The sequence below is a fragment of the Euphorbia lathyris genome, chromosome 2, assembly GCF_963576675.1.
Source record: "Euphorbia lathyris chromosome 2, ddEupLath1.1, whole genome shotgun sequence".
Taxonomy (NCBI): Eukaryota; Viridiplantae; Streptophyta; class Magnoliopsida; order Malpighiales; family Euphorbiaceae; genus Euphorbia; species Euphorbia lathyris.
This window is the reverse complement of record NC_088911.1, coordinates 103,988,565-104,002,774: the sequence shown is the minus strand read 5'-3', so window position 1 is coordinate 104,002,774 and position 14,210 is coordinate 103,988,565. Positions and strand designations below refer to the sequence as shown.

General features: G+C 34.1%; 2 protein-coding genes across 2 annotated transcripts; both read right to left on the bottom strand.

Annotated features, from left to right (window-relative positions):
• Positions 1 to 3,593: 3,593 nt before the first annotated feature.
• Positions 3,594 to 4,742, bottom strand: LOC136220871 (nuclear transcription factor Y subunit B-4-like). The gene is made up of 2 exons (XM_066008699.1): positions 4,490 to 4,742; positions 3,594 to 4,402 (listed from the first exon to the last, which is right to left on the bottom strand). The coding sequence occupies exons 1-2, from the start codon at positions 4,566 to 4,568 to the stop codon at positions 3,798 to 3,800; spliced, it is 684 nt and encodes a 227-aa protein (XP_065864771.1). The 5' UTR covers positions 4,569 to 4,742; the 3' UTR covers positions 3,594 to 3,797.
• A 6,744-nt stretch (positions 4,743 to 11,486) lies between these two features.
• On the bottom strand, positions 11,487 to 12,736 carry LOC136220868 (acyl-CoA--sterol O-acyltransferase 1-like). Its single transcript, XM_066008696.1, has one exon. It carries the CDS (start codon positions 12,590 to 12,592, stop codon positions 11,789 to 11,791), a length of 804 nt encoding a protein of 267 aa, XP_065864768.1. The 5' UTR covers positions 12,593 to 12,736; the 3' UTR covers positions 11,487 to 11,788.
• Positions 12,737 to 14,210: the final 1,474 nt, after the last annotated feature.

Below are 14,210 nucleotides of genomic sequence, written 5' to 3'. Positions count from 1 at the left end.
ACGTAGAAACTGTCACCTTCGGAATGTTCAAACTCATTTCTGATCCGTTACCTTGCAACTTGCTCACTATTGCCTGCACTGAAATCGAATCCGGACCCACACGTCTGCGTTTACGATCCTCTGCCAGCTCTAGTCCCTCCTCATCACTATCAACTGCCATGTTATCAACTACACCTTCCGGAGTATTCTGCAAACTCGCACCCCCACTCCCCACTACCATCTTGCCTTTCTGTTTCTCACTTAACTGTCCCTCAGGAATATTCTCCTTCCCTACCCCCTTCTCCACAGTCGATTTTCCTGTTGTCAGGGATTTAGTACCTATATTCTCTTTAATACTTCCGCTTCCCGGAGTTGAAATCATAGTCTGGCTCCCCGGCTCTCTCAGCCACTTCACATTTAGGGCTTCCCCCACCCTTCGGGTCGGAGCCTTCAACCAGTCTCCCCATTCCCGTGTAATCTCCTCCGGCTTTAATGTGAAAATTTTCTCACAGTATCTATCAGTGTGCCCCAATAGCCCACAGATGTAACAAAAAGTAGCCAACCTCTCATACTTGAAAGAAATATAAGCCCACTCCTCCTTGCCCTTCCTAATCTTCTTCATCCTTTTCAGAGGTTTTCTCACGTCAATAGAGACTCTAAGACGCATAAACTGCCTTCTCAAAGCAACATTGTTATTAGGATCATACTCAATATATTTTCCAATGAAATCCCCAATCTGTCTACCAACTCCTTCAGACATAGAACCAATAGGCAAGTCGTAAATTTGAACCCAAAAATCAGCAATGTTCAATTCAACCAACTCAGGGGAAGGCTCGTCCTTCCACACAGCAAGCACAAGTAAATGATTGTCAAAAGACCATGGACCCCCAGCCACAACACGAGACATATCTACTTGGTGATAGAATTCAAAGACATACTTATTTACTGACAATTCAGAAATTGTTACACCCTTCCCAGGTCTCCAAATAGATGCCATTCTGGCTTTCATAGCAACAGTATTTATTGTTCGTTCCGATAGGAAGCGACCAACCAGGGTTAATCCACCATTTTTGGCGATAGGATTAGAAGAAGGCCCACTAAGGTCGAGGGCCTCCTCCTCCCCGTCAGAAAGAGACAGGTTGTTTATAGCTTTCTCCACACCCGCCATATCAAAACAACAGATCAAGATAAGATAGGGCAACAGCAAATGGAAACCAACACCACACAGCAAAGGGAAATTCAAAAGAGCCACAAGGACCAACTGTCAATAACCAAACTAGACCAGAGCTTCAAGAACCCAACTCGAAAAGAAAATATCAAAACTGCCCCCTGAATGCTAATCCTTAAGACTACAGCCAAAACTAATCACCAACACAATTCAGCGAAAATCCCAAATCACAGCCCAGACACAAATCCAAATTCAATTCAAACAGACAACCAATCTCAATACAATCTCCCAACCAATCTCAATTCCAAACACAGCGCAAGCAAGGAACCAAGAAAACAGAGAACTAACCCGATGCACCACAAACGGTGCCGGCCGGACAGGAATGCGGACAGACCCACGGTAGAAAAGGAAGAGCAGCGCGAACCTTATTGAGAATCAGACGGACCGTCGACGGCACAGCACCACAAACGAAGAGCGAAACCGGAAGAGCACAGACCAGCAGGAGCAAACTCTCACGGCGCCGACGGCGGAGGAGGGACGGCCGGGCTCGCGGCGGCGCTGAAACGGCGGCAGCGAGGACGGCAGGAGATCTAGTACTTTGGGTCGGCGGTTATGGGGGATGGGCGTGGAAACGATGGTAATTCGGGGAGGGCGGGTTTCATTATCACTCTAGCACTAAGTGTTCAGGAGATCAATTTTCAATGGATATGTGCAAAGAATTAGAAGGATTTTAGTAGAGAATTTATGGATTAATGTAAATTATGTAGAACTCTTAGATATAATACGAATAAAATAATTTTTTATAGATAAATATAATAATAAAATTAAAATTAATTTATTATATTTTTATTAGTAAAAAATGAGGAAGTGACACATCAATTTAATCGTTATTGTTTTATATTATTCTAGTCGAAGACCCGCGAGTTACGCAGATCATATAACATATTTAATTATTTTGATGATTTGTTATATATTAGCATATTATAATTGTATTTTTTTATTATTTTTAATAATAATGTCTGGATTATTATAAAAAATGTTATTATGTTTTGATATTATTTTTAATATAATATATAAAAAATAAAAAGTACACAAAAAAAAAATATGTAATAAAATAAATACATTTATAATAATAAAACAACAATAAAATACTTATATTTTATATGTAAAATCTTTATAGAATCAACAGATTACGTTTATTAATACAAACGGATATTACTATGAACAGAATTTTCATAATGTTAATATGATTGAATTGACGATATATCAACTAAGCAAGAATGCAATCACATTCTTGTAAAGCCCAAAATTAAATAAACAAAAATTTATGATTTTTAGTGAGAGAAGTATCAAATCCATGAATGAAAAATTAGAACGAATGACTATAATTTGATTCTAAAATTAGTATAAGACTACATATGACATATCTTTATATCACAAACATCAATATCAAACTATAAAAATAAAAATTTATATAAAACTTAACTAAAGAACATTTGTATAACTTAGTAAATGATAGAAGGTAAACTTGTCATTTATATAAAATTTATGGATAGAGGAACTAAATAGTTAATTTGTCAAAACTTAGAAACTTTTAAAATGTGTTTTTGAAAACAAATAGATTACAAATTCAATAACTAATAAATTAATGATCTAGAAATTTATTGCTAGAAAAGGGGCAATGACTAGACATCATGATCACATGATTGTTACTAGACTTTTTTCACAGTTTGGGTACTTGCACAGCTCGTCTAGGCTCGTGTCCAATGGTTCGGGTTTTAGAAAAAGAAAAATAACTTTAAACTTAAGTTTATTGAAGCACACATATTTATATGGCGAGCTTGAGTTTTATAAAGTAGTACAGACTAGCTAAGTCATGTTTGCCATTCGAACAATCTCATATTTTATCAATAAAACTCTGCTCTTTAAACCAGCGATTTTCAAATTAAAACACATAAGGGTGAGAGAAAACTTGAGATGAACGACTTGAATGAAGAATGATAGGAAGATAGTCTGATGAGGAGAAATTAGCAGTGTGTGACGAAGCTTCCCAAAACATTATTAAACAACTCTGCGAAACCGGACACTAATCTTATCTACGGTTCGGGTTTTAGAAAAGGAAAAATAACTTTAAACCTAAGTATGTTAAAGCCCACATATTTATAGGGCGAGCTTGGGTTTTATAAAATAGTACGGACCGGTGAAATCATATTCGTCATTCGAACAATCCCACATTTTATCAACAAAACTCGCTCTTTCAACAAGCAATTTTCAAATTGAAACACATGAAGGCAAGAGGAAACTTGAGATGAACGACATGAATGAAGAATGATGGAAAGTTGGTCTCATAAGGAAAATTAGCAGTGTGTAACGAAACTTTCGAAAACATTATTAACCAACTCTCCGAAACCGGACACGATCTAATCTCTCTTCCACAAAATTTGCTCAAGCAAAAACGATTGATGATTATCATTAACATAAATAATAACATAAAAATCTTAAACCAAACTATAGTCTCCAAAATCAGCAAACAAAAGAAGAGCATCCCCATTTATGCTATTCACTTCATTCAATTTGTTAACTATATAGTCTATAAAATTAAACTATCCCTTTTCTTTTCTGTCTCTCTCTCTCTCATTAATCTAAAACCTCACTTAAACTGACCAAAAGGATCATACTGAAGATGCTGATTAGGATTAGAATTAGGATGCTGATTAGGATTAGGATTAGGGTTACTACCACCAACATTTCCAGCAGGATCCCTGTAATACCCACCACCAAACACAGGAGGCGGCGGCGGCATAGGATAACCCGGTCCAAATTGCGGCGGCAGCGGCATACCATGATTCAAAACTCCGGCGCTGCTACGTTTCAGGATAGGGTCACGGTAAGAGCTACGATCATTCTCATTGTCACGATAGCGGTTGAGGAAGACAGTTAGAGGCTCCACATAGTCATCAAATCCAAGCTTTCCCATCGCCCACAGTACATCTTCTGCGGTGATTGTCTTTCTCTGCTCCTTCTGGCACCGGTCATTGGCCTCGCCGGTGATGAAGCTTATGTACTCCGACACGCATTCCTGGATTGTCTCCTTTGCGTCGTCGGATATCTTCGCATGCGGTGGGAGAATCCGCCGCATGATGCGGATAACATTTGCTATCGGCATAAATCTGTCTTGCTCACGCACCACCGGACCTGAGTTGCCTGCTTCTGCTTCCGGAGCTCCGCCGTTGCTTCCCTGCTGCGAGCTGGTGCCTGTAATCAAATACAAAATGAGAAAGAGATTTAAACTGCATGCATTCGTCTCCATCGAAATCTAATTCAAAATCATTTTATACAGACCGTAGATAGGGAGGGTGAGGGAGGAGGTTCCGCCGGAAAATCCTTGGTAAGGGAGATCGCCTGCGCTTCCTCCGCCCATAGCAGCCAAACAAGAGAAAATGATTGGAGAAGAAAGGGGGGAGATCTAGAAAAGACTTGTTTGGATGTTTATTTTAGGGGAGTAAGGAGTAGAATCTGATAAATTTATAAGAGAGAATCCGTAAAGAGGAAGCATCTTTTATCCATGTATGGAAATGCCATGCCATGCCACCATGGAAGCCCAAAAAAGGACAAGATATTTTTTTTCTGAGAAAGCCAAAAAAGGAAAAAGAAGAGGAATATTTGCCACCTCACATGACCTCCGTGTGCTTCCATAGGATAGTACGTAGGGTCCCACAACTACTATTTGTTTGAGTGGGCCACGTGTAAATCTATGATTGGTTCAGTTATGTCTTTGGCCGTAAAGTCAAGCACCTTTCCTCTTTCACTTTCTTTTATGTATAGATTGCGGTGCACCCTTTATTAGTTAGAACCTCGTAAAAGAAATACATCACCAACGTTTTTCTACTTTTATTTCTTAAATTATATAAAAAAATAATAATTTGAATTACACTCTTAAATTTGGCAGTTATATCCTTAACTTTTTTAAAATCACATAACACATTTATAGTCTATGCATTTTCAAAATGTCCCAATAATTCTCTCCACTTACATAAAATGTTCAGTTAGTTCCCTGAATTTGCGTAAAATATAATCACTCTGTTATAAAAAAGTAAGTTAAATACGGAAGATGTATTCCACGTATATCAGACATGTTATTACATAATTCAAAAATAGATTAAAAATGAAGTTAATATTTGTTCAACTATAAAACTTGTGTTCTCTAATATTAGAACCGCATATCCCGATCTTGGTCGTTTTATTTTTTTTAGGGTAATTAATTTATTAGTCCCTATATTTTGACAAAACACACTGTTTAGTCCCTGTATTTTCAAAAACACATGGTAAGGTCCCTAACCTTTTTCTCAATGAACTGTTTAATCCTTCCGTCTGGTTGTTAGATTTTTTTTACCGTTTATGACTTCCGAAATGACTAAATTACCCTTTACTATTTACCTTCAAAGAAATCCAATTTAAAAGAAGAAGCTATTTGTATGGAGAACAAGAAAAAGACCCAATGCTTACGAATTTGAACGATTAAGAAGAAAATCAAGAAGAACACTCAAAGTTGATTTCAGATGCATTAGAGTTTAAAGGAAAGAAAAAGAAGAACGCAAATCCAAATTGACTAACAAAATCTTCATGAGAGTCTAACGACAGGGACTAAACAGTTCACCAAGAAAAACGTTAGGGACTAAACAGTTCATCGTGAAAAAGGTTAGGGACTTTATCATGTGTTTTTGAAAATACAGGGACTAAACAGTGTGTTTTGTCAAAATATAGGGACTAATAAATTAATTACCTTTTTTTAAAGACGCGTGCAATACATCTTCTGCATTTAACTCACTATTTTTACAACTGAGTGATTAATTGATTACATTTTGCGCAAGTTCAGATGACTAACTTAACATTTTATATAAGTTAAGATGGCTATTGAGATACTTTGAAAGTTAACGTCAGGGGACAAATAATGTATTAAGTATTGGTTTTAAAAACTTATCACGTATTTATAGTTAGCTCATTCAGATCTCCTCCCTATAAAATAGTTTATATAAAATAGTTCATCTACATCTGTAACTGATGAGATAGCATGAACATGCTATAGAAAAAAAGAAAATTTTCATCAAAGGAAGGTGTAAGAAACAGTTGAGCAAAACAGGAAATAAAAAAGAAACTCCTAACTTTTTTTTTATATATATATAAAGGAAGAAACTCCTAACTGCACTACTGCAACCTACTATATATAACATTGGTAAATTTATTTTTTTTAATCTGAGTTGTTAAGGGAATTAACAGTGTTGGTAATTATATGGGTTAATTATAAAAAGTACTCTATGGTTGGGCCGATTTACGATGTGGTACCTGTGGTATTTTTTTTTTTTTTTTTTTTGCAAACGCAACCATGTGGTTTGTAAAATTTTGCATTTGAGTTCACTTTGTCAGAATTTGATCGATAACGACTTCGAAATGAAAATTTTCAAGAGTTAAATTATATTTTAAACAACTTTAATTCTTCAACTTTTTTGGGTTGAGGTCATTTAGGTGTTGTTTTTTATGAGAGAGAAATATAATGTTTAGAGAGAGAAAACTCTAAAAATACTGATTTTGAAAAATTAAGAATATGGTTCTATAATAAATATGGTACCAAACAAGTTTAATTCTTGAAAATTTTCATTTTGAGGTTGTTATCGGCTAAAAAACCATAGTCCTTTATCTGAAAATTAGTGAAACCACATGGGTTTTATGTCAACTTTACCCTTAAAAATATTTAACCAATTACAAGTTTTGAAAATACATCTGAGGCTGAAAAACAATTCTACATATGAACAAATATTTGGACTTTGATTTTCAATTATTATTTTCTCTAAAAAAAATTGTATGGTCTCGTTTGAGTTAAAAAGAGAAAACAAGAGAAAGACTCCACTGATGGACTGACTGAGTGAGCCAGCAGCAACTATTGCATGCATGCCTGCCACGTCATCATTTATGAACAACTTAACTTTTTTCTTTTTCAAGTCCTGAATAAATAATAAAACAACAAAAATTTGAAGCTGCAAAACAGCCTTACGGTTTAAAAGAAAGTAAGAAGGTAAAAAAAAGTGAACTTCACATGCATTATTTTTTTTGGTAAATTCACATGCATTGTTTTAATTTCTTGTCAAAATTGGCTTAAAAATTAAGGGTAAGGTTCAAAAATACCTCAGTTTTTATAGTCAGTAATAATTTTACTTTTAATGTCTAAAATTATGGAATTTTATCTTTAATATTAGCAGTAAATAGCAATTTTACACTAACATTGTCAAATTGGATCAATTTGAGAAATAATTTATCAAACTGCTTTCTCGGTCATAAATCTTGTCATCTATATTTTACATTTGAGTCATTTTTATTTCATTAGTAGCGAATCATAAACAAATTATTAGACGTGAAAAAAATTAAAAATTAAATAAAGAATATTCTATCAATTGTACGAATTGGATAAAAAAATTTCAAAATATTTGCCGAATTTATAAACATTGATCTTCAATTTTTATTATTACATCACAGAAAATATGAAATCTTTTTTTAAACGAACTGATATACAATTAGTACAAAATAACAAACAAAATATCTATGTTTTCTAATAATAACTTGCTTGCTCTTGGCTGCCAACGTTAGAGGGGTAAAATTGGACCATTTTAGACGTTAGGAATAAAATTGTTCATGGATGTAAACGTCAGTGGCATTTTTACATCCTATCCTACTTTTATATTCGAAACCGAAATTAGTAATAGTACAAGTTAAGGGGGCGTTTGGTTCACAAGGGGTAAGGGAAAAGGAATCAAGAAAGGGAAACTAAATGAAAGGAAATGAATGAGCCGGAAAGAAAGGCACTACTATATTCCCCCTCTTCTTACCGAGGAAGAAAGTCTCCGTCGAGGATTGAACCCATCCTATCTTAATGCCTCTCGAGGGGTGGAATGCAATTTGTTTTGGTGTCCATCATCATCCCTTATTGGAATAATAGGGAAAGACCTTGCCTCACATCGGGAGCCCCTCTCGTCGATGATACTTCTTTCTTTGATCCATTCCCCTATTCATACCTGAAGCCATAATGACAAATGTATTCGGCGAGTGCTAGGCTTAAGATACTTAACTTAGTGTCTAGGTCGACCTCTTCCTTACCTGTAAAGCCTAACCCTTTGGTGTTGAGCTTGCCATTCTTGTCAGGTATCCTGTTTTGTGGATTATCCATATACAATATCTCTTCATCAGACTCTTTAGGAACCCACCAGTTTAAATCATGGGACTGTCGAAAAGGTTTATTTACTTCTGTTTCCACGGTAAGGGACTACGCTCTGGGTGCAGCCCTTATTACGTTCTTAGAAGACTTACTTCCCTGCCTCCTTCACTTGTTTTTTCACGCTCATCAGCGGATCCATGTGTTTGGATATGTTTAGGAAAGGGAATGCAATTCCACCCCATTCCCTTTGTGGATGTTTGGTTCAAATAGGGAATCAAAACTATTTTTTTTTAATTTCATATATAATAAAAAAAATTCAACTCTTTTACTATAGTTTCCATAAAACGTGAAATAACTTCATATATAATCTCAAACAATCCAAAACGTCACTCACTTGCTACCCTTATTGATAATAATATAAAGTTCATAAAAGTTAAAATTAATCAAAGAAAATGTATAAATATTATATTTAAAAAGAAAATAATTAAAAATAAATATTAAAACTGAATAATATGATAAAAGAAAAAAATTTGGTCAAAATTATTTTTTAGGGTAAAAAGGTAAAAATAAATAATTATAAGGATCAAAAGTGAAATTAATCTAGTGATAAAAAAAATATAAATAAAAAAATATAAGGATTAAACAAAAGTAAAAAAAGTAAAAATATATAACAAAAATGAAATTAATCTAAAGATAAAGAAATGTAAAAATAAAAAAATATAGAGATCAAAATAAAAATAAAAAATAAAATAGGGAGTAAAGTAGAATTTTATAAGGAGTGTAGGTTAGAAAGAGAGGGGAAAGGGAATAGAAAACCTTAGGGAGAAGTAGGGAATGGGTTAGAGGAGTTAGGGGTAAACCCAAAACTAAAAAAGGGCAAAAAGAATCATTTAATTAGCAAAACAAACACCAACAAAGGGAATGAAGCCTCCCATTTCCCTTACCCTTTCCTGAAACCCCCAAACCAAACGCCCCCTAATATTATTGATTTCATCGGTTCATTTTTTTCATAACGATTATTTGGTATAAACAAACCAATTCGAAATAAATTTTATCTCACAAATACTAATAATTATCTAAAAACTTTATTTTTTTATTCATTTTTATATCTAACTGATCAATTTTATTTTTATTCATTTTAATCCTTAATTTAATAATTTTATTTTTCTCCATTTTAATCCTTAATTCAAAACTTTCTTTTATTCCTTTTAATCTTTAATTTAATATATTTTCATTCATTTTAATCACTAATTTAAAACTTTTCAGTTTAATCCTTAAATTAGAACTTTATATATTATCCACCTTAGTCCTTAATTCAAAAGCAATCTACTGGTATTCTATTTGAGGTTCTCAACAAATAACTCTACAGTTTAACACAATCTCGTGCATGTGGCATGAAACATTAACGTCTAAATTGGTGTCAATTGGTTTGTTGGATCCATGACAGATAATTCTTTATACATCTTTAAATTTGGTACAATTCAATTATTCTCTCTTATGCAAACGGTGATTGGGTGATTGTGAATTCTCTCTTATGCAAACGGTGATTGGGTGATTGTGTTCATTGTGGAAGATTATGAGAAAATAGCTTTGATTAGTGTGGGTATATTTGTTATTTGTGACTTTGCTTTTAGGGGCTCTTTTCCTATCTCACATGTGAAACTTATCAAAGTTTCCAAGGGTATATAATGGTGTTTAGTGGGTTTTGACAAATATACCATACATCTGCTTGCTCGTTCGCGCAACGTTCGACTAGACTGGGCCCGAATTTTAGTTTCAATTTGCAATATTGGGCTTTTACATTATTTAAATAGATCTCAAAATAAAGATACAAGTCCAAGTCCTTAGTTTTTATATCCCATGTGTTTTATACCTTGACTCTTTATATTCCATAAACTAATTAGTCCCTCAAAATTATATATCCAGTCCTCGATAATTTTTAGTTTTAGTCATTCTACTCTAACAGATAGAACGTTAACGAGTCGTTGTTATGTCGTTTTTCTTGGTAAATTAATGTCTTCTTTCTTGGTAATCTTGAAAGTAATAGATTATTTCTTGATCCTCTGCTGAGGTCGAGTATCAATCCATTGTTTTTGCACCTTTCAGAAATATGGAACCAGATGCTAATGAGTGAGATTGGCTTTCATGTTCGGTGGACTCTAATTTTTTGGTGTGACAATTTGAGTGTGGTATATTTGACACCAAATTCAGGTTTTCATAATCATAGTAAATATTTGGAAACTGATTTTTATTGCTTTGGGGATAAAGTTCGATCTAAGGCATTTGTTGTACGATCGTTTCTAAAGTTGATCAAACAGTTCGTGTTTTCGGTAAGCTGTTCCATGAGAGCAGTTTTAGTTATTAGGGGACAAGCTTATAGTTCGTTCCCAACCCGTAAAACTTGATGAGGGTAAGTGATAAGGATAAGTGTCTTGCATAATAAGTAATTGTATTGTTAGTCTAGGTGCAATGTCTACCATGCCTTTAGCTTGTACATTCTCATTAGGAATTGTATTGCAGTGGGGAGGCTAAGCTTAGCATAAATATGTGTATGTTTGTGAAATACAAGTGACAATTATTCAGTAAAAGTCACTCAACATTGATCACTCTAATTTTCTCTTATTTGATCGTTGTAGTATCCAAAAAAAATTATCATTTTCTTTATGTGCTATTATTTGGTAACATTTGCGCACTGATGTATTCCCATAAATGTTGTTGAATATTCAGCTCCTGTTGTAGATACTACCACTGTTTTTGGACATTTAATCCATTTTAGATGAAAATTATCGGGTTTGTTAAATTTTTCGCATGACACAATTTTTAACGCGTGACATGTACACGTGCCAGCCAATTGTTTTAATTTTTCTTTCTATATAGATTTAATATCTTGATAAATAAGAAAAAAAAATCATATTTTTCCACATAAAAAATAATTAAAATAATTGTCATTTGTACACGTCACGTGTTAAAAAGGTATCATGTAAGAATTAACAAATCGGATAAATTTTTCATCCAAAAAAATATGGGTTAAGTGTACCAGATGGGGAAAATATTACCAAATAATAACAAATAACAAAATTTTGGATACCATATTGGCCAAAGCTTTTCCACCTAACGAAAATGTTATATATAACTTAATACATATTTATACTCTTAAACTTGGCAAATTTTGATTATTGGCACCTTGAACTTTTAAAATAACATATCATTTATAGTTGTTTTTCAAAATCTATCACACCTATAGTTGGATTTAAAAACCTATTACACTCTTATAATTAACTCAATTTGACATCGTACACACAAAATAGTTGGGATTGTATCGAACCGTACTCACCCTACCAAACACCCAAGCCAAAGAGATAATATGTATGCATTATTAGCTGGTCTTTTCCCATTTGATAACATTGCTAAAATGGGAATTAACCAGATGAGATGCTCTATAAATCTTTCAAAAAAAACCCTTTAGGTTTGAAGTTACATTTACTTTGGCCACTTCTCCATACAGGCACCACAAGCAACCAATAAAAAGTGGTAACAACAAACCCTAATGTAAAAAAATTAGGCAATAATGGATGAAATGGTTTCCATCTCCAAAAATACCTAAAACCAGCCTCTAAAACCATACAAACCCCTTGCAAAACAAAGAAGTGTGCACATTCCCAAGTAGGCCTCTTCCCACAAGTTATATAGTAAAACATAAGCTCATGCATTACACCTGAAACCACTAGTGTAATCACCAAAGCACCCATCTTTGCTGCTCCATTTCCAACCACACCTTTCAAGCTATTCTGGGTTGGAACATATATCGTCTGCCTCAAAACATATGAAGCTAATCTATTCCACCTTCTTCCCCAAAACTCTTGCAAGGATTTGGCCAAGTATGGCTTGTCAAATAGCTGAAGCAACTCATATCTTCCATTGATTTCTTTCATTTTGATGGGGAAAATGGCTACCAAGACAAAGTCTATGTAAGTTTTGCAGGAAAAGAGGAAACCTCTGTTGAAGCAGAAGAGGAGAAGCTTGAAAGAAGTGATCCATGTGATGAAAAAGGAGAGGATTCCTCTGAGGAAACTGGAGGATGAATACCAGGGGATGAGGAAGAAGATGTAGAAAATGGGTGTGTAAGATAGGACTCTTAATGGCCCTTTTGGGATATAGGGAGCTAAGAAGTAAGAATAGGCTAGTGAAGTTAAGAGTAGAGAGATTGGGATGATTGAGTTTTGGGTGATTTCATGCTCCATTTTTCTTCAATTTTGAGAGTTTTGGCTTTGGTTTTGCTGATATGGATTGCCAAGATGGTTTCTTTTTGTGATCATAATTAAAATGTGAAGGATTATAAATGGTTTCAGCTAAATTTTGAGGCCTACCTAATCTTTAAGAATGGAGTACTTAATTAATGAAGCTATGGTTAGGAAGTGATGGGTGGTAGGTTTTTATAGTACAATATTGTTAATCAGTCCATTTTACAATGAATTGGAATTTATTGTTTTGTCTATCATGATTCATGGTGTACCATACCTATTTCTAAAAAAATTCATCCAATTCAATTTTTTCTAGATATGCTTATCTTTCTTTTCAAACAGAAAAAGTAATGTGACAATCAAATGACACCAACATCACAAATAATGATTTACTTAATGGCAATTACTCATGTGACACTTGGTAGCCAAAACTAGAAATGAATTTTTGAATTGCAGTTTCAAATTGTTAGATTCAGAGAGTATTTTTTTCCATTTTTTTTTTGTCTTATGTTATAGATCATGGAAATCGAAAAATCTATAGGATACCATGTAGTCAAAACTTACATGAATATTAAATCTAAGACGAATACACATATTCATATAAGGTTTTTCTTACATTAAGAGCATCTACAATGAGGGTTAATGAAAAACTTATTAACCCCCAAAAGTAGTATGAACATTGGGGAGAGTTTAAACTCTCCCCATGATCATACCGCTTGGTGTGTACCAAGCGGTATGATCACCTCAAAAGCTGCCAAAGGCAGCTGCCTTGGCAGTTTTTGAGTTTTATATTATTTTTTTTATTAAAAAAGTTATAATATATTATATGTAGGTTCCATATTATTGAGTGGTTGTAGTATTATTTATTGAAAGGGATATTTTAGTGGTATGAGAGTTTATTAAATTGGTCACACATTGATGATGTGTTCCAACTATTGAGTGGTTGGTAGTATTATTCATTGGAGATGCTCTAAGAAAACATAGAGTAGTCCTACTAGCAGCCCTACGGCTGTCATAGCAGCCTAAGCATGCTATACAATTTTTACATTGACTTATTCTATAACACTCTCCTTCAAGTTGAATCATGAATTTTAATCATGTTCAACTTGCTATAACAGTATTAAAACAATACCACTCAAAACAAATAAAACATATAAGAAACTCAAAATATTTCAGGATATAAAACATAATGCGGAAGACGCAGCCCAGAAAAACAAATCGGACAGGCGGGAGTAGATGATAGTATGACAAGGAGACGCAACCCAGAAAAACAAATCGGACAGTCGGAAATGACAATATGACAGAAAAACAACAATCCTCATCGGGAATGGAGAAGCAGATATGCCAATATAAACATCTCGCGCAAGAGGCTGCCAACAATGTCAACAAAAAGGAAATTCACCGGAAAACTAACCGAACAGACATGATGGGAACGTAGAGGTGGCGGCGGTGGTGGTGGAAGAACAACAATGTTGAAAGAAACAGTCCAGAAATACAAATCCAGCAATCCAGAAATTCTGCTCATAAGGTAGAAAAGAAATTCCGGAATCTCAATCCAAAAACCCAAAACAGAAGCCCAAATAAGACTCTAATACCATGTTATGGACCATGGAAATAG